At 38.5% G+C, this 19,828-nt stretch overlaps 1 protein-coding gene across 1 annotated transcript in view; it reads right to left on the bottom strand.

Moving 5' to 3' along the window:
- LOC110204149 (cytochrome P450 2C18-like) overlaps positions 1-19,828 on the bottom strand; it is a 32,261-nt gene that overhangs the window by 536 nt on the left and 11,897 nt on the right. The window contains exon 8 of the mRNA XM_078151607.1: positions 979-1,122. Coding sequence (XP_078007733.1) covers positions 979-1,122 — 144 coding nt within the window. The remainder of the gene's footprint in view (positions 1-978; positions 1,123-19,828) is intronic.

Genomic DNA, 19,828 nt, shown 5'->3' on the forward strand with positions numbered 1-19,828 from the left:
GAAGAATGACTGAATTTCCCTCTGGGAACTTCTTGTCACCATTCTGGACAGAAAATACCTCTGGGGTCTACCCTGCAACTTCAGGGCCATCCAGCCAGTTGTCTTAATTACTCACTCCTACCTCTAATCCAAGTATTAGAATCAATTGAACAGGGCATGGCATTGGAGATCACAACTTCAGGGATAATTAACTGCCTGCCAACATTCATGTCTGCCATACCTAGACTTGGCTATCACCACCACTACCTGAGAACCACTAGATTTCCCCAAGAATTGAAGGTGAAAGGACAAGACAGATCATCAGTGATAATTCTGTACCAATAGATCCCCATTAAAATCTACATAACTAGGCAAGAGAGTTCCATACTCATGTGTCCTAGTCAGCAGACAGGTTTCTACAAAATCACAAACTCTAAGATTATACCTTTGGTGACCTTAGCTATAATGGTTCCTGAGTAATGGGCCTTAAGATAACCCAGTTCACTGCCTTGGCTTGATAAGATACAAGATTGTACCATGCTAACATAAAAGCCTGGAAGACTTTATCTGAGAAGTAGCTCCTGGTTGAGGGTGACTGAGAGGACAGTTTTTAATATGAGTGGTGGAGGAGGCTTTAGTTGTGGGTCTGGATGCAGAACAAAGTGGCCACTATCTCAGTTGTCTTTTTTTTTTAAATAAACTCAGGCAACTACTGTGAAGCCAACTGATTTAGTTTAGCTGATGAATTAGAATACCCAAGGAGAATTAGAATAATGGTGTATTATGTCTCCACCCTCATCCCTGGTTTTAGAATTTGGAAAAACCAAAATGGTCACCTATTCCAACCTAATCTTTTGGCATAAAAGGTAACTGAAGCCAAGAGAAACAAAATAATTTGACCAAGGTCACACAGGCAATAAGTAGCAAAGGTGGATTGAAACACATTTCCTCTGAGTTATCAATCCATCTTTGACCTACGCATTTAGATGAATATCTTACCAATGCTGAAAAAGGCATGAAATAGTCACTTTTCTTAAATTTGCCGCTTTCATCCAGGAAGTGACCTGGGTCAAACTTCTCCAGATTGGGGAACTCTTCATCATCATAATGAACAGAAGACAGTGCTGGTATTATGGTGGTACCCTGAAATGAGTAGATAGAAACAAATAACTAGAAAATAAGAGCCATAGAATGTTAGAGTTGAAAGAAAACTCAGAACTATCCTCTAGTCAAAATCTTTCATTTTTAAGTATAGAGCCAACACCTGTGCTGATAGTAAATTAGAAAGTCTGCAATTATATTGTGAGAAATGAAACTGAATTTTGACACCTTGTGGGAAAGAACCGGTATCAATGAGTAAAAGACACAAGGAGGCAGATCTCAGGTTAATAAAAGTTAATAAAATAACTTTTGACCATCAGATCTATCAAAGAAGGAAAGAACTGTCTGGGTGAATAATAAGCATACCAAGTTCAGGCAGATGCCAGATGATCTGAAGAGGTAGAAGTGAATTCTGACCTGTATCAGGATGGTGAAGAATAAAACAATATTATGTAGAAGAATAAGGCAAGAGCTGATAAACAAATTGGGAACTCCTCTTGAAGATGAAGAAATTAGATGTTCTAAGGAAGAAGTAATTACTTGTCATCTAAAGAATGTAAAGTAGGTATGGTAAAATGGTAAAGTAGGAATGGTAAGAATTGTAAAATATCCACAAGTGAGTTAGCCTGAGGTTTCTTCTAACTCTAAGATTCTATAATTAAATGGGAGAGATTATGAAATCTTGTGCTGTGTTATAGTGAGAAACACTTCTGACCTTGGGGATAAGATATTGTCTAAACTGAATATCTTCTGTCACTGCATGTGGCAGGCTGGTTGGAATAAGGTCAATGTATCGCTCTATCTACTGTACCACAGCATTGGTGTAAAGCATCTTGTTTCTGTCCTCCATGCATGGACCTCGATCTCGGCCGATCACATGATCAATTTCTTCACGAAGTTTTCCTGTCACAATATGAATGAAAATTGATCTTAGAAGTAGGAACAAAAACTACCTTCTCTCAGATTTTCTCTGATTTTCACCAAGAGCAGCACTGGTAAGTAATGCACTTGACACTCACATTCTTATAGATAGATAGATAGATAGATAGATAGATAGATAGATAGATAGATAGATAGATGAAAATTCCATTTTAATCTCTTAAGCCAGCTGAGAATCCCTTGAGGCACCTATGCCCCATGCACTCAGGACAGGCTCAAGTTGTTCTTAAAAAAAAAAAACACGGGTGAAGCCAGATTTGGTTAAAGAAATGAAGAGGGGTCTAAGTCTGGAACTGTTCCAGAACTCAATGTGACCAAGCATAGGCCCAAAGTACTTCCCTGCACGGCTGTATAAGTGACAAGAATCCAGAGGCATGAGTTCCTCCTATGGTCAGTCATGGTCAATAAGCTATCAGGAACTAGTGCCTCTCAATCATTCCGTTCCCCTAAAGTCTATGAGTGGGCTATAGTCTCTATCTCTATCACTATATTAAGGAATAACTCACAATTACACACAACTTAACTAAGCAGAGTGGGGATAACAGTGAAAAAAGAGGAATAAGGAAACTTGAACATGTAATGACTTAAATATATTAAAATGAGAACAGAAAAGTTTCCAAGGAAAGTCTCAAAAGGACCATGAACCCCTCTCATGCTGACTAAATGAAGGATGTGTATGATCAGTCTGTAATCTCACCTGTTATCTCAGGGTGTTTCAGGAGAATCAGGAGTCCATATCTCAGTGTGGGCTTGTTGTCTCTGTTCCTGCTGCAAATAGTTCAGATGCAGTACAGACCAGGTTTTCAATGGTGAATTCAGAATGTGGTTGTTGCTTTTCCTAGAAATAATTTGGTATGATTAATTGAAAAGTAAGCGAGGCAGCAGGGAACAAGGGAAAGCATAATGAATTTGGAGGCAGAGGACCTTGGTTGGAATCCTAGTTCTGATTTTTCTTTTAATTATTTGTGGGGAGGCAATCAGGGTTGAGTGACTTGCTCAGTAAGTGGCCAGTGTCAAAGGGTGGATTTGAACCTTGGTCTTCCTGACTTCAGGGCCAGGATTCTATCCACTGTGCTTCCTGGCTGCATCCAACCTACCCCCCAGCTCTGATCTGCACCTTGGACAAGTCATTTTATCTTTTTACATTTCCGTTCCCTCATCTGTAAAAAAGAAGGGGTTGGATTCAATGACCTCCAAGATTCCTTGCAGTTCTAAATCTATGATCCTATAAATCAAATAAGTTTGAGCAACACAATCCAAAGTGCAACAAGAAGCTGTCAATTATCAAGGCAGTTTGGCATTATACGTATTACATAGAGAGAGACAGAGAGAAGAAGGGGAGAGAGAGGAGAGAGAGAGAGAGAGAGAGAGAGAGAGAGAGAGAGAGAGAGAGAGAGAGAGAGACTAGAACTTGCAATTTCATTGGCACAAGGAATTTCCAATTAAAAAAAAGTCTCTCTGCCAATGCATGTTTGCAATTTCTCTAAAACAAAAAAAACAACAACTAAATTTTCAAGAGAGTTGCCTAGCCTTAGGGCACTGGAAGGTTAATTGAATTTGCCCAGGATCATATAGGCATTTTGTATCAGAGATGGGACTTGAACGCAGTTTTGACTGGGTCTGAGGTCAGCTCTTTATCTACTGAATCAGGGGTGTCAAACTCTCAGCCCCTACATCAGAAACAACCAGCAAAACTGTGAGCAGCCCAAACCAAGGTAAATGTAACTGGGAAATGTTTAGCAAAATAAATAAAGATACAATACAACACAGATAATGTTAATTTGTGGGATTTCTAAGTCAATATGAAGCCCACTGGGATCCATTTCTATTCATGTTTGACACAACTGTACTGCATCATTCTATATAACATATATCAAGAATATCTGTAGATATATACAAGCAACTAGGTGGTGCAGTGGATTGAGGGCTGGACCTAGAGTCAGGAAAACTCATCTTCCTGCATTCAAATCTGGCCTCAGATACTTACTGGCTCTATGACCCTGGACAAGTCACTTAACCCTGTTTGCCTCAGTTTCCTCATCTGTAAAATGGGCTGGAGAAGGAAATGAAAAACGACTCCAGTATCTTTGTCAAGAAAACCCCAAATGGGGTCATGAAGAGTCAGACACAAATGGAATAACTAAACAATGTAACCTATTGTATTTTCCTCCCGATTTACTAATCTAAGAAATCTTGTTACTTTATATTAGTTTGAGATAAACAGGATTTATTAGTTTAGCAAATGAGAAAGGAAAAAATTATTAATATATATGTATATTTTTCCCATTCAATCCTCATTAAAATACTGTAATATAGGTAGTACATTATTGTTGTCATTCTACTAATGAGGAAATTGAGACACTAATCGCTTTGCCATTGAGATGCTGGTACTGAGGAAAAGTCACCGAGGTCAGAAATTGCCAGGCTGGGAGAGAAACCTGTAGTTCAGTGTGGGTGTGCATGCAAACACCACGCCTTAAAGAACCTGGAGCAGGCCTCAGGGGACTGAACCATGGGCAGCTATGGTAGTTTCCAGACTTATCAACCCACAAACGCCAAAGACAACTTTGAAGCTCAATAGGAAAAGTCTGTGACCCTGGTGAGAGAGAAGCTGGGTCCCAGCCCCAGTCTGGGCATAGCCCCAGGGCAGCAGCTGCTTCTGGAGCTTCTGGCCCACAGACTGAGGAGGAATTGAGTGGCTGAGCAGAGGGGAATTACAGGGATCTCTTTGCTGGTGCTGAGACAGGATTCTTTTGCTTTGACGGTGCTTAGATCTGGGTCACAGTTCTGGGTGACCATCCTGGGGCAAGGAGGATCGCTGGCCTGGTGGAGCTTGCAGTGTCAGTGAAGATGAAATTCCTACTCACAGTTCCATAGCATAAAAGAGTGCTTGTGGTTACACATAGACCAGAGCACAGGGCAGGAAAGGAGTAAATACCTCACTCTTGATCATACCACCTTGTAAGAATTGAAAACATACAGGTCCCTAGAAGCATCTCTGAAAACAACTGCACAAAACCCCCAAAGCTTAGGACAGTACATCTTCTGCACTGGAAGCAGACCCCTACCTTAACAAAGAGTTTACAATTCAAGTAATTGGCTGGGATCATGAGCAAACTGCACAAAAATTTTTAGATCATAGAATCTTTCTTTGGTGACAAAGAAGATCAAAATATACAACCAGAAGAAGACAACAAAGTCAAAGCCTCCAAGAAAAATATGAATCAGTCACAGGCCATGGGAGGGCTCAGAAATGATTTTGAGAAGCAAGAAAGAGAAGTAGAGGAAAAACTAGGAAGAGAAATGAGAGTGATGGAAGAAAATCATGAAAAACTAGTCAACAGCTTGCTAAAGGAGACTCAAAAAAATACTGAAGAAAAGAACAACATAAAAAGTAGCCTAGGAGCAGCTAGGTGGAACACTTACTAGCTATGTGACTCTGGGCAAGTCACTTAACCCCATTGCCTAACCAAAAAAAACAAAAACAAAACCAAAAACAACCAAATAGCCTATCCCAAATGGCAAAAGAGGTCCAAAAAGCCAGTGAGGAGAAGAATGCCTTAAAAAGTAGAATTGGCCAAATGCAAAAGGAAGTCCAAAAGCTCACTGATGAAAACACTTACTTAAAAATTAGAATGGAGCAACTGGAAGCTAGTGACTTTATGATAAATAAAGACATTATAAAACAAAACCAAGAGAATGAAAAAATAGAAGACAATGTGAAATATCTTATGGGAATAACAACTGACCTGGAAAATATGTCCAGAAGAGATGATTTTAAAATTACTGGACTATCTGAAAGCCACAATCAGAAAAAGAGCCTATACATCATCTTTCAAGAAATTATCACAGAAAACTGCTCTGATATTCTAGAACCAGAAAGTAAAATAGAAATTGAAATAATCCATTGATCATCTCTTTTTTTAATATAAATTTATTTTTAGTTTTCAACATTTACTTCCACAAGATTTTGAATTCCATATTTTCACCCCATCTTGCCCCTCCCCCACCTCAAGATGCCATGCATTCTGAATACCCCTTCCCCTAGTCTGCCTTCCTTTCTATATCTCCCCCCCCTTCTCTTATCCTCTTCCCCTTCTATTTTCCTGTAGGGCAGGATAGATTTCTGTACCTCATTTCCTCTATTTCTTATTTCCCAGTTGCATGAGGAAACATTTTTTTTTGTAAACATGTGTTTTTAAAACTTTGGGTTCCAAAATTTCTCCTTTCCTCCCAAAATACAATTAGCCAATTTGAAAAAAAATACAATGAGGAAAAGATGTACCCAAAAAGCACAATTGGCCAATTGAAGAAGGAAGGACAAAAACTCACAGAAGAAAACCTTCTATTAAAAACTAGAATTGGACAAGTGGGAACTAATGTCTCTATGAGAGAGCAAGAATCAGTCAAACAGAAACAAAAAAATGAAAAAATAGATGAAAACATAAAATACCTCATCGGTAAAACAATAGACCTTGAAAATAGATCCAGGAGAGACAATTTAAAAATTATTGCACTACCTGAAAATCATGATAAAAAAAAGACCCTAGACCATATCTTTCAGGAAATCATAAAGGAAAACTGCGCTGAAGTCCTAGAACCAGAAGGGAAAATAACCATAGAAAGAATCCACAGATCACCACCTGAGATGCCAAATTGAGAACAGCAAGGAATATAATAGCAACATTCCAAAATTACCAGGTGAAAGAGAAGGTGATGCAAGCAGCCAGAAAGAAACAATTTAAATATCATAGAATCACAATCAGGATTATGCAGGACCTTGCAGCTTCTACATTAAAAGACCACAGGGAGTGGAACATGATATTCCTTAAGACAAAGGAGCTTGGATTGCAGCCAAGGATCAATTACCCAGCAAAAATGAGCATCATTTTTCAAGGAAGGAGAAGGATATTCAAAGAAATAGGAGACTTCCAAACTTTCCTGACAAAAAGACCAGAACTCAACAAAAAATTTGATCTTCAAGTACAGGACTCAAGAAAGACATACAATGGTAAATGGGACAGAAAGATACAATATGTTGTTAATAAGGGTGGGCTGTTTACATCCCTACAAGGGAATGTAACACTTGCATAAATGGAGTCTTCCTTAAAATAATAAATAGCATATATCTAAAACCTTCAGCAAGCATTATATGTAATGGGGATAGGCTAGAAGCATATTCAATAAGATCAGGGGTGAAACGAGGCTATCCATTATCACCACTGTTATTCAATATTGTACTGGAGACCTTAGCTTTAGCAATAAGAGAAAAAAAAGAAATTGAAGGCATTAGTATAGGCAAAGGAGAAACAAAGCTATCACTCTTTGCAGATGACATGATGATATACTTAGAGAATCCTAGAGAATCAAGTAAAAAACTACTTGAAATAATAAACAATTTTAGCAAAGTTGCAGGCTATAAAAGAAACCCACATAAATTGTCAGTATTTCTACATATTACCAACAAAGCCCAACAGCAAGAGATAGAAAGAGAAATTCCATTTAAACTTACTATAGACATTACAAAATATTTAGGAGTCTACCTCCCGAAAGAAACCCACACTCTATGATCACAATTACAAAACACTTTTCACAGAAATAAAATCAGATCTAAATAATTGAAAACATCAGTTGGTCATGGAGGCCAGGTAATATAATAAAAATGACAATACTACCTAAGCTAATGTACTTATTCAGTGCTACACCAATTAAACTACCAGAAAATTATTTTATAGAGTTAGAAAAAATAATAGCAAGATTCATTTGGAAGAACAAAAGGTCCAGAATATCAAAGGAACTAATGAAAATAAATGCAGGGGAAGGTGGCCTAGCAATTCCAGAACTTAAATTGTATTATAAAGAAGCATCATCAAAACTGCTCTGTATTGGCTAAGAAATAGAGTGGTGGATCAGTGGAATAGGTTAAATATGCAAGACACAGTAGTCAAAGACTATAGTAATCTGTTATTTGATAAACCCAAGGACCCCAGCTTCTGGGACAAGAACCCACTCTTTGAAAAAAACTGCTGGGAAAACTGGAAAAGAGTATTGCAGAAACTAGGCATAGACCCAAATTTCACACCATATACCAAAATACAGTCAAAATGGGCTCATGATTTAGATATAAATGCTGATACTATAAGCAAACTGAGAGAACAAGGAATAGTTTACCTATCAGATCTATGTAGAACAAAAGAATTCTTGACCAAACAGGAGACAGAAAATGTTACAAAAAGAAAAACAGATAATTTTGATTACATTAAACTGAAAAGATTTTGCACAAACAAAGCCAATGCAACCAAGATTAGAAGGAAGGTAGAAAATTGGGAAAGAATATTTACAACCAGGCTGTCTGATAAGGGCCTTATTTCTAAAACATACAGAGAATTAAGACAAATTTATAAGACTAGAAGCCATTCTCCAATTGATAAATGATCAAAGGATATGAACAGACAGTTCTCAGATGAAGAAATTAAAAGAATCTATAGTCATATGAAAAAATGCTCTAAATCATTATTGATTAGAGGAATGTAAATCAAAACAACTCTGAGGTACCACAACACACCTACGAGATTGGCCAACATGACAAAAGAGTAAAATGATAAATGTTGGAGAAGGTGTGGGAAAATTGGAACACTAGTGCATTTTTGGTGGAGTTCTGAAATGATCCAACCATTTTGGAGAACAATTTGGAACTATGCCCAAAGGGCTATAACAATGTGCATACCCTTTGACCCAGCAATAACACTTCTAGGGCTATATCTGAAAGAGATCATGCAAATTGGAAAATGACCCATAGGTACAAAAATATTCATAGCAGCTCTTTTTGTGGTGGCAGAGAATTGGAAATTGAAAGGGTGCCCAACAATTGAGGAATGGCTGAGCAAGTTGTGGTGTATGAATGTAATGGAATACTATTGTGGTATAAGAAATGATGAACAGGCTGACTTCAGAAAAACCTGGAAAGACTTGTATGGTCTGATGCTGAGTGAAATGACCAGAACCAAGAGAACTTTGTACACAAGAACAGCCACGTTGTGTGATGACTAATATTGATAAACTTAACCCTTCTCAGCAATACAATGATCTATCTAAGATATCCCCATAGGGGTCATGGTGGAAAATGCTATCCACATCCAAAGAAAGTATTATGGAAGTTGAATTGCTATCAGTTTTTTTTCTCTTCTGTTGAGTTTTGCTTCCTCTTTCTAATGGTTCCTCCTACTGGTTTTAGTTTTTACTTACAACTTCACTAATGTGAAAACACATTTAATAGGAATGTAAATGTATAGTCTATATGAGATTGTGTGCTGTCTTGGGGAGGGTGGTGGGGAGGAAGGGGGAGAAAATTGTTAAACTCAAAATCATATGGAAGTGAATGTTGATAAATCAAAATAAATTTTAAAAATTATAAATAATATCTGTCTAAAACCATCAGCAAACATTATCCATGATGGGTATAAATCAGAAACTTTTTCCATAAGATCAGGGGCAAAGTAAGGATGTTACTGCTATTTAATCTTACAGCAGAAACACTAGTTATAGCAATAAGAAAAGGAAAAGAAGTTGAAGGAATTAGAATAGATAATGTGGAAACAAAACTAACAGTCTTGGCAGGTGATATGATTATATACTAAGAGAATTCTAGAAAATCAACTAAAATTAATTAAAATAATTAATAACTTCAACAACATTGTGAGATATAAAATCATCAGCATTTGTATATATTACCAACAAGGTCCAGCAAGAAGAGATAGAAAGAGACATTGCATTTAAAATTACTGCTTGTAGTAGAAAATACTTGGGAGTCTGCCTGCCAAGACAAATCCAGTAACTATATGAGGACTTTTCACACAAATGAAGTCAGATCTAAATAACAGCAGAAATATTAATTGCTTGCAAGTAGGACAAGTCAATATAATAAAACTGAAATTTCTACCAAAATTAATTTACTTATTCAGTGCCACACAACCAAACTACCAAAAGGTGTCTTATAGAGGTAGAAAATAAAATAACAAAATTCATTTTGTGGAACAAAAAATCAAGAATATCAAGAGAATCAATGAAAAAAAATGTGGAGGGTAGCCTAGCACTGCTAGATCTCAACTGTATTACAAAGTGATAATCATCAGAATACTTTGGTATTGATTAAGAAATAGAGTGGTGCATCAGTGGAATAGGTTAAGTATATAAAACATAGAAGTAAATTAGCATAGTAATCTAGGGTTAAACAAACCCCAAGATTCAAGCTTTTGAGACAAGAATTCACGATTTCACAAAAATTGCTGAGAAAACTTGAAAGCAGTTTGGCAGAACATAGGTATAGAACAAAATTTCATACCATATACCAAGACAAAGTCAGAATGGCTACATGATTTAGATGTAAAGAGTGATCTCATAAGCAAATTAAGAGAGCATGGAATACTTTACTGTTAGATTTCTCATTAAGAGAAGAATTTATGACCATGTAAGATTTAAAGAGCCTTATGGGATGTAAAGTGGGTCATTTTATTGCATTATATTGAAAAGTTTTTGTGCACATACACGTACTACACACACACACACACACACACACACACACACACACACACAAAGAAGAATCCTACCAAGATTAGAAGGAAACCAGGAAAATAGGGGGGTGAGCTAACTTCTCTGATAAGGCCTCATTTCTCAAATATATGGAGAACTGTGTGAAATATCTAAGAATATGAGTCATTCTGCAACTGATAAATGGTTGAAGAACTTAAACAGGCAGATTCCAGATGAAGAACTCAAAACTATCTATGTTCATATAGAAAACATTCTAAATTACTATTGATTAGAGAAATACAAATTAAAACAACTCTGAGGTACCACCTCATATCTATCAGATTGACTATTATGACAGAAAAGGAAAATGGCAAATGTCAGAGGGAATATGGGAAAATTGGAATACTACTGCATGGTTGGTAACAGTGAACCTTGTGAACTCATCCAACCATTCTGGAGAGCAATTTGGAACCATGCCCAAAAGGCTATAAAACTGTGCATGCCCTGTAACTCAGAGATACCACTTCTAGGTCTGTATCTAAAAGAAATTATAAAAATGAGAAAAGGATTCATACATACAAAAATATTTATAGCAGCTCTTAGTGGTGGCAAAGAACTGGAAATTGAAAGAATGCTCGTCAACTGGGGAATGGTTGAATAAGTTGGGGGATATGATAATGATGGATAATGAGCATGGTATTTTCAGAAAAATCTGGGAAGATATATGTGAACTAATGCAAAGAGAGGTGAGCAGAACCAGAAGAACTTTGTACACAGTAACAGTAATATTAAACAATGATCAACTGAGACTGACTTAGCAATTCTCAGCAATACAATGATCCAATACAATTCCAAAGGAGTCATGATAAAAATACTTTCCACCTCCACAGAAAGAACTGATGGAGTCTAAATGAAGGTCAAAGATTTGGTTTTTTTTACTTTCTTTTTTCTTTTTCATTGTTTATTTTCCTTTGAGACTGTGTTTTCTTTTGTATCTTGGGTAACATGGAAATACGTTTTGCATGACTGCACACATAAAATATACATGCATACATATATACATACAAACATACAGAATCTGGAACTTAAAATTTTTAAAATGAGTGTTAAAATTGTTTTAAATGTATTTAAGGGGAAAAAATTGAAAGAAATAAAATGGGAGAAAAACAAATTCCGGTTATTTACTAGGGATTCTCAATTTAAAGAATCCAATAACAAAAGTTCCCAGAGAAGAATTTCCTCAATGGGTTCCTGCCAATGTAAGGGCCCAATATTTATCCCAGGCAAGGTTTCACATATAAGACCTTATAAACTGTGAGTGAGAGAGGGTGCTGAGGCTTCCCTCACAGGGAGAAGCACAACAGCTCACCATCCTCCTTTGCCACTAAAAGGGAAAGTGGCCTCCAAGGAGTCTTTCATGTATTTTCTGAGTGCCACTCAGCATCCATGTTCTCCCAGGACTACAGCTTCAATGGCCAGTCCCTTGTTATGGAAGGAAGGAAGGAAGGAAGGAAGGAAGGAAGGAAGCAAGGAAGCAAGGAAAGAAGGAAGAAGGGAAGGAAGGAAGGAAGGGGAAAAGGGAGGGAGGGAGGAGGTAAGGAAAAATGAGGGAAGGACAAGGGAGGTGGTATAAGAGGTAATTATGGGCAAAAGATTTCATTCTCTATGGGAAATACGAGGTGAGGCTGTTGGCTGTGAGGTGTGCAGAAGGGGGAGCTCTCAGAGACATGAGGGGGGCCAAAAATGTTTGGAAAAACCATGGTATAAGATACTTAATTATGGAGGCATAGAAGGATTGTTTTGCCACAGTGAGGGCCCAATTGAGATGATGTAAAAAGTCTGTAGTGGACCCAATAGGCACATTCTCATGATTTTCTCTAACTTCAGTCATTAGCCCAGGAGTAAGGGCAAAGGAAGTAAATAGTGAGAGTAATCTCACCCAGAGTAGGACTTGGCAAGGTAAGACTAGAGAAAAAGAGGAGGAATTTTGAATTAAACATTAACAAACAATAAGTGCAAAACAGAGAGCAATAAAGTTTGTTCTTGCAATCCCTTGTACTTCAAAGAACCCAAGAAATGATTACCTTGAAGGCTCAGGGCAGGAGGTAGGGAAAGGTTATTGAGGCAAAGGGAATAAACATTTATATAGAGCTTACTAGGTACTAGACACCATACCAAATATTGTACAAATATCATGTCATTGGATTCTCAGAACTGCTTTGTGAGATGGATGATGTTATCCCCATTTTACAGTTGGGGAAAGTGAGGTTAAGTGACTTGCCCAGAGTCACACAGCTAGCAAGTGTGTCAGGTCTTCTCAACTCCAGGCCCAGCGTTCTCTCCACAGCACCACCTTAGTGGCTAGCTATCTACTGGGATAACATGTCTTTAAAAGCTCTAATTTCTAAGGGGATTGTCAAATTTATGGTTTACATCCTAATTGGATCACAACTCTGATAATATAACCTCAAGAGTCCTCTTGCAAGATCATTTGTGTCTTGTGTTTGTTTTTCCTTTCTGTTTGTAAATATGATTGTGTAGGCTATGTCAGTCAATTAAAATTTATTAAGTATATACCATGTAAGAAACACTGCTAAGTGCTGGGGATACAAAAGGAGGCAAAAGACAATCCCTGCCCAAGGAGCTTACAGTCTAATGGGAAGACAACAAACCATAGAATTTGCAAGAGCAAACAAGCCATATACAGAATTAATAGAAGATAATCACAAGAGGGAAGGCACCAAAATTAAAAGGGGTTAGGAAAAGCTTCCTGTACAAGGGGGATCTGAGTTGGGACTTAAAGGAAGCCTGTCAGTGGTGATGAGCAGGGAGAGCCTTCAAAGTATGGGGAATAGGAAAGGAAAAAGGTCCAGACACAAAAGATGGAGCACCTTTGTTTGTGGAACAGTCAAGAGACTAGGGTACCTATGTGAGAGGGCATGGTGAGAAATTAGGTGGAAGAAGACAGGAAAGAAAGGAGGGGATTAGATTATGAAGGGCTTTGAATCCCAAACAGAGGATTGTGCATTTGATCCTATAGAGGATAGGGAGACACTGAAGCTTATTATTTGGGGGAGGTGACATAATGAGACCTGCACTTTAGGGAAATGACTTGGGTGGATGAATGGAAGGTAGATTGGAGCAGGGAGAGAATTGAGGCAGGTAGATCAGATAGCAGGTTATTGCAATAGTCCATGAATGAAGTGGTGAAGGCCTGTACTAGAGTGGTGGCAGTGTCTGAGAAAGGGGCTATTGAAGAGATATTGTAAAGGTGAAATGGGCCTTGGAAAAAGATTGGATATGTGAGGTGAAAGATAGTGGGTAGTCCAGGATGGCACCTAGGTAGAGAGCCTAGGAAAATGGTGTTGCCCTCTATGATAATAGGGAAGTTAGGAGGAGGCAGAGGGTTTAGGAGGAAAAGATAATGAGTTCTTTTGGACAGGTTGAGTTTAAAACATTTGAAAGGCAACAGGAGATGGGAGATTGGAAATCAGCTGAGAAATTTGGGTAGAATAGGTAGATTTGAGAATCATCAGCATAGAGATAGTAATTAAACCCATGGGAGCCAATGAGATCACCAAATGAAGTAGTATACATGGAGAAGCAGCTCTGATAGAACTTTCTGGGACACCTACAATTAAAAGGGATTTTCTGGATGAGGATCCTGTAAAGGAGACTGGGGAGCACACAGATTAGTAGGAGAATCAGGAATGATGTCTTGAAAACCCAGAGAGAAGAGAGTATCAAGAAGAAGAGGGGGATTAACAGTATCAAAGTTTGCAAAGAAGTTGAGAATTAAGATTGAAAAAAAGACCATTGGATTTGGCAGCTGAGATCACTGACAACTTTGGAGAGAGCAATTTTGGTGGAATGATGAGGTTGGAAGCCAGATTGTAAGGGTTCAGAAGGTGAGAGGACCTGAAGTGGAGGCATCTATTGAAGACAGACTTTTCAAGGAGCTTAGTCACAACATGTGAGAAAGACATAGAATGATCATTAGTGGAGATGGAATAATCAAGTGTTTGATTTGAGGTTGAGAGAGACATAGGCATTTTTGTAGGTAGTAGGGAAGGAGCCAGTAGAGAGGGAGAGATTGGGGAAGACAGAGGTGGAAATCTGTTCAAGGAGGTGGGATGGAGTAAGACCACTTGTGCAGATAGAGAGGGGTTAGCCTTGGAAAGAAGTGAGGTCACTTCTTCCTGTGAGACAGGGAGGAAAGAGATAGTGAAGGAAGGAATATGAGTGGTAACCATACTGATTTCCTTGGCTTCCTCTAAATCCCAAGCAAAATCCCATCCTTTTCACAAATTCTTTCAGACTCCCTCTTAATTCTAGTGCTTTCTTTCTGTTGTTTCCTACTTATCTTGTAGATCACTTGCTTGTATACTTATTTTCAGGTTGACTCCTGTATTAGATTATGAGGAGCTCCTTGAAAGAAACTACTGTTTTTTGCCTGTTTTTGTATCCCCAGTGCTTCCTGGCACATAGTATGCACTTAATAAATGTTTATTGATTGAGATGAGGAAGAGGAGAGGAGGGAGCTCATGGTGAATGTCCCTTAATTCTTTCTGTAAAAATAGGAGGCCAGGTTCTCAGCTGAAAAGTGGAGGGAAAGGGAGCCATGAGAAATTGAAGGAGAGATGAAAAAGTTTGGAAGAATTGCTGTGAGGAGTGGGGTAGCGATAAGATAAAGGAGGTACAGTAGGATTGCCTAGCAACAGTGAGGGCCCAGTGGAGGTTGTGTAATGTGAATTTGAAGTGGAGCTCCTGAGAAGGGTCATGATATTTTCTCCACCTTCATGTAGCAGCACCATGGGTAGAAGCAAACGTGACATGGTGAGAATGATCCAAGGCTGAGGCTTGGCAAGATAATTCAATTCAACATTTACTAATTACCTACTATGTGTCAGGGACTACAAAAAAGGCAAAAGACAACCGACAAAATAAAGGGGCTAGGGACTCAAGGGGACAGTACAGAGTTGAACTGCTTTACCAAGAGGTCAACAGGGAGAAAAAGAAAAGAGTGAAGTTAATGCAGCAGTGATGGCCTAGGAAAGAAAGGAAGGGTTCCTGGATTGAAGGTGATGATGTGGGCTAATTCTAGGGTTTGGAAAGGGAAGGCAGAGGAAAACATAGAAAGAAAATAGATTAAGGTCAGACAAGGAGATTTTGGGAAAAGTTATGGTTAGGGTGATTGAGGAAAAGTCATTATGTATGTCCTAAGTACATGGGCAGTAGTTGGGGAGGAGAAAAATTGAGAGCCAGGTTGTTGCTGTCATTATCCTTTTTTCTCAAAGAGGACCATGACATTAGGAAGGTGATGTCATGAGTTGCAATTGAATTGGACTTAAGTGAAAGAGGGCTGTGCAATGTCATCAGCCTCTTTCTCCTCCTGAGCCATCTAGGTCCAGTGTGAAGATATGATCAGGACAACTGGAGATGGCAACTCATTGAGGAAGGAAGGAGAGTGACCCTTTTCAGCATCTAGATAGGCTTTGTGCCTATCTAGATGTATGCTTACTCTGTTCCAGTCGTGTATCTTTCTATTTTTATTCACTACCAGAGAATTTTGATAATTGCTGTTTTAGAATAGAGCTTAAGTTTTGATTCTGCTAAACAACCTTACTTTCCACTTTTTTAAATTAATTTTTGGTATTCTTGACTTTTTGTTCTTCCAAATGAATTTTTTTATTTCTTTCTAATTTAGTAAATTTTTTTTGGTAAATTAATTGGGATGGCATTGAATGCACAAATAAATTTAGGTAAAATTGTCATTTTTATTATATTGGCTCTGCTCACTCACAAAAATGTTTCTCCAATTATTTAAAACTGGTTTTACCTGTATAAAAATCTGTTATAATTTTGTTTATATAGTTCTTGAGTTTATTTTGAAAGATGTACTCCCAGGAATTTTTTACAGTCTAGAATTATTTTCAATGGGGTGTCTCTTACTATCTCCTCAAGTAGGATTTTGTTTGTGATATATAGGAATATTGACCATTTGTGTGGATTTACTTTATATCCTGCTACATTGCTAAAATTGTTGGGGTTTCGTTTTGTTTGTGCTAAAACAGTTCATTGTTTCAATTAATTTTTTAGTTGAGTCTTTGAGATTTTCCAAGTTAATCATCATATCATCTACAAAAAGAGATAGTTTTATTACCTCATTCCCTATTCTGATTCCTTCTATTTCTTTTTCTTCAATCCCACTTGGTTATAATATATATATGTGTATGTATATATATATATATATATATATATATATATATATATATATATATATATATATATACATACACATATATATGTTATATATGTGTATGTATGTATTCATTAGGGAAATAGTTTGTATTTTTCTTCTTTATGTTTTTGCTTTTCGTGTTTGAAGTATCTGTATCATATGTGTTTCAAAAAAAGAGTTTGGTAGGACTCCTTCTTTGTCTATAATTTCAAATAATTTACCCAATATGGTAATTAGTTGATCTTTAAATATTAATAAATTTCACTTGTAATTTCATATGGCCTTGGTGCTTGTCTTCTTAGGAAGCTCTTTTTTTTTTAGCGGTTCAATTGTTTTTGAATGGATCTATTGAGATACTGTATTTCCTCTTCTGATAATATAGGCAATTTATGTTTCACAAGTGTTAGTAGCACCATTTTATAGATGAGGAAAGTGAAGTTCATGGATTTCAAGTGACTTTTCCTTGATCACATAGCTATTAAGTATCAGAGGCCAGATGTGAACCTTGGTTTCCTCTATACTTTTTCTTTCAAAAGACAATAAAGTCTTTCAAAAGATACTGGACTCTTTCTTGATTGGAAGACCTGGGGTCTAGGATTTGCCACTTAACCACTATGTAACATTGGGAAAGAGATTCTTTGGGGACTTAGTTCCTCCATCTACGAAATACGGATAAGACCTAGCCTTCCAACATCAGAAGTTGTTTTAAAGATCATATGTATATTAAAGTACTTTCTTGGGACTTCTGCTTCCGGGGGCCAAGATGGCAGAGTGAAAAGGTAGTCCCTCTCACCCTCCCCTATCAACCTCTGAAAACCCAGAAAATATCACCCTGGGGGGAAAAAAGTCCTGGAACAGTTGAACTAGAAGAAAGACAGGAAGAGCAGTGTAGCAACACAGTAAACCTGTCTCCCAGTGCCTCAGCAAAAATAAGGGAAGCAGCACTACAAAGGGCCCCAGGTGGATAAACCCTGCAGCATTCATCTGAAAGAGCTGAAAAAAAACCTAGAGTCATCCTAAACTCCCAGCCTTGCTAATTCCAACCCAACTCCAACTGTCAACCAGGAGGACACCTGAAGCCCAGGTGATAGAGCAGGCAAACACAACACCTGACCCGAAGTGCCTCAGTGAGGGCAGGTGAAATGGTGGAAACCAGCTCAGAAAACCACTAGCTGCCTCGCATTCAGCCAGAAATGAATTTCTCAGCGCATTAGCAGAAATGAGGGAGGCAGCACTGCAAGGGGCCCCAGGTTGATAAACACCCTGCAGCACCCATCTAAAAGGAGCTGAAGAAAGCTGAAGTAAAGCAAAAGCAGGCAACCTAGAATTGCCTGAAAGTTCCAGCCTTGCTGATTCCATCCCAACCGAGGTAAGCTGCCAGAAACCTACAGCCTCCAATTGCCAACATAAGAGGCCCCAGCACAGAAAGGTAGTGACCAAGACCTAGGCTCCCCCCCTGAGAAGCTTGGGTCAGTTCTCTCTATTCCCCAGCAGGAGAGCTCAATCTCTTTAAAGGCCAGGGAATAAAGCAACACCATGGGTAAAAAGAAATGTACCATAGATTGATATTATGAGAAGAGTGAAGATCAAGACAGCAATTCTGAAGAGGACAACATTGTCAACAAATCCCCATCTGCACATTAAAAGGGAATATGAACTGTTCTGAAGCCCAAAAGCCTTCTTAGAAGAGCTGAAGAAGGATTTTGAAAGTCTAATGAGAGAGGTAGAAGAGTCCTTAAAAAATACAGTTTGCCAATTGGAAAAAAAAGTACATGCAAAAAACAAATTCCTTAAAAATATAATTGGCCAGTTGAAGAAGGAAGTACAAAAACTGACAGAAGAAAACAATCTGTTAAAAACTAGAATTGGAGGGAGTCAAGATGGCGGAGTGAAAAGGTAGTCACTCTCACTCTCCCATATCAACCTCTGAAAACTCAGGAAATATTACCCCAGAAAAAAACCCTGGAACAGCTGAACTAGAAAAAAGTCTGGGAGCAGTGAAGCAGCAGCCCAGCAAAGGGGTCTCCCAGTACCTCAGCAAAAATAACGGAGGCAGAGATTTTCTGACTTCTGCTTCCAGAAGCTAAGATGGTGGAGTGAAAAGGTAGTCACTCTCAGTCTCCCTATCAACCTCTGAAAACCCAAAACATATCACCCTGGAAAAAAAACCTTGGAACACCTGAACTAGAAGAAAGACATGGAGCAGCGGTGCAGCAGCCCAGCAAACAGGTCTCTCAGGGCCTCAGTAAAAATAAGGGAGGCAGAACTACAAGGGGTCTCAGGCTGACAAGTACCCTGCAGCATTCATCTGAAAGGAGGTGAAGAAAACAACCTAAAGGCTTCCTAAATCCCCTGCCTTGCTGATTCCAACCCAACACCAGGTGAGCTGTAGGAGCCCTGAAACCTCCAATTGTGAAGAAATCCTGAAGCCCAGGTGGTAGAGCAGGCAAACACCAACACCTGGACCTCCAAGTGCCTCAGTGAGGGCACATGAACTGGTGGAAACCAGCTCAGAAAACCACGAGGAGGCACCCTACCACAAAGGAATCTCCCTGTGCATTAGTAGAAAGGAAGGAGGCAACACTGGAGGAGGCCCCAGGCAGATAAACACCCTGCAGCACCCGTCTAAAAGGACTTGAAGAAAGCTAAAGGAATGGAAAATCAGGCAACCTAGAGTTGCCTGAAAGTTCCAGCCTTGCTGCTTCCAGCCCAACATGAGATAAGCTGCCAGAACCATACAGCCTCCCATTCCCAGCATGAGAGTCACCAGCACACAAAGCCAGTGACCAAGACCTAGGCTCCCAACACAAGAAGTTTGGGTCAATACCCTCTGTTCCCCAGCAGGAGAACTCAATCTCTTTAAAGGCCAGGGAATAAAGAAACACCATGAGTAAAAAGAAACATACCACAGATTCATATTATGAGAAGAGTGAAGATCAAGACAGAAATTCTGAAGAGGACAACATTGTCAACAAACCCACATCTGCAACAACAAAAGGGAATATGAACTGGTCTGAAGCTCAAAAATCCTCCTTAGAA

The sequence above is a fragment of the Phascolarctos cinereus genome, unplaced genomic scaffold, assembly GCF_003287225.1.
Source record: "Phascolarctos cinereus isolate Bilbo 61053 unplaced genomic scaffold, phaCin_HiC Scaffold_3;HRSCAF=262, whole genome shotgun sequence".
Lineage (NCBI taxonomy): Eukaryota > Metazoa > Chordata > Mammalia > Diprotodontia > Phascolarctidae > Phascolarctos > Phascolarctos cinereus.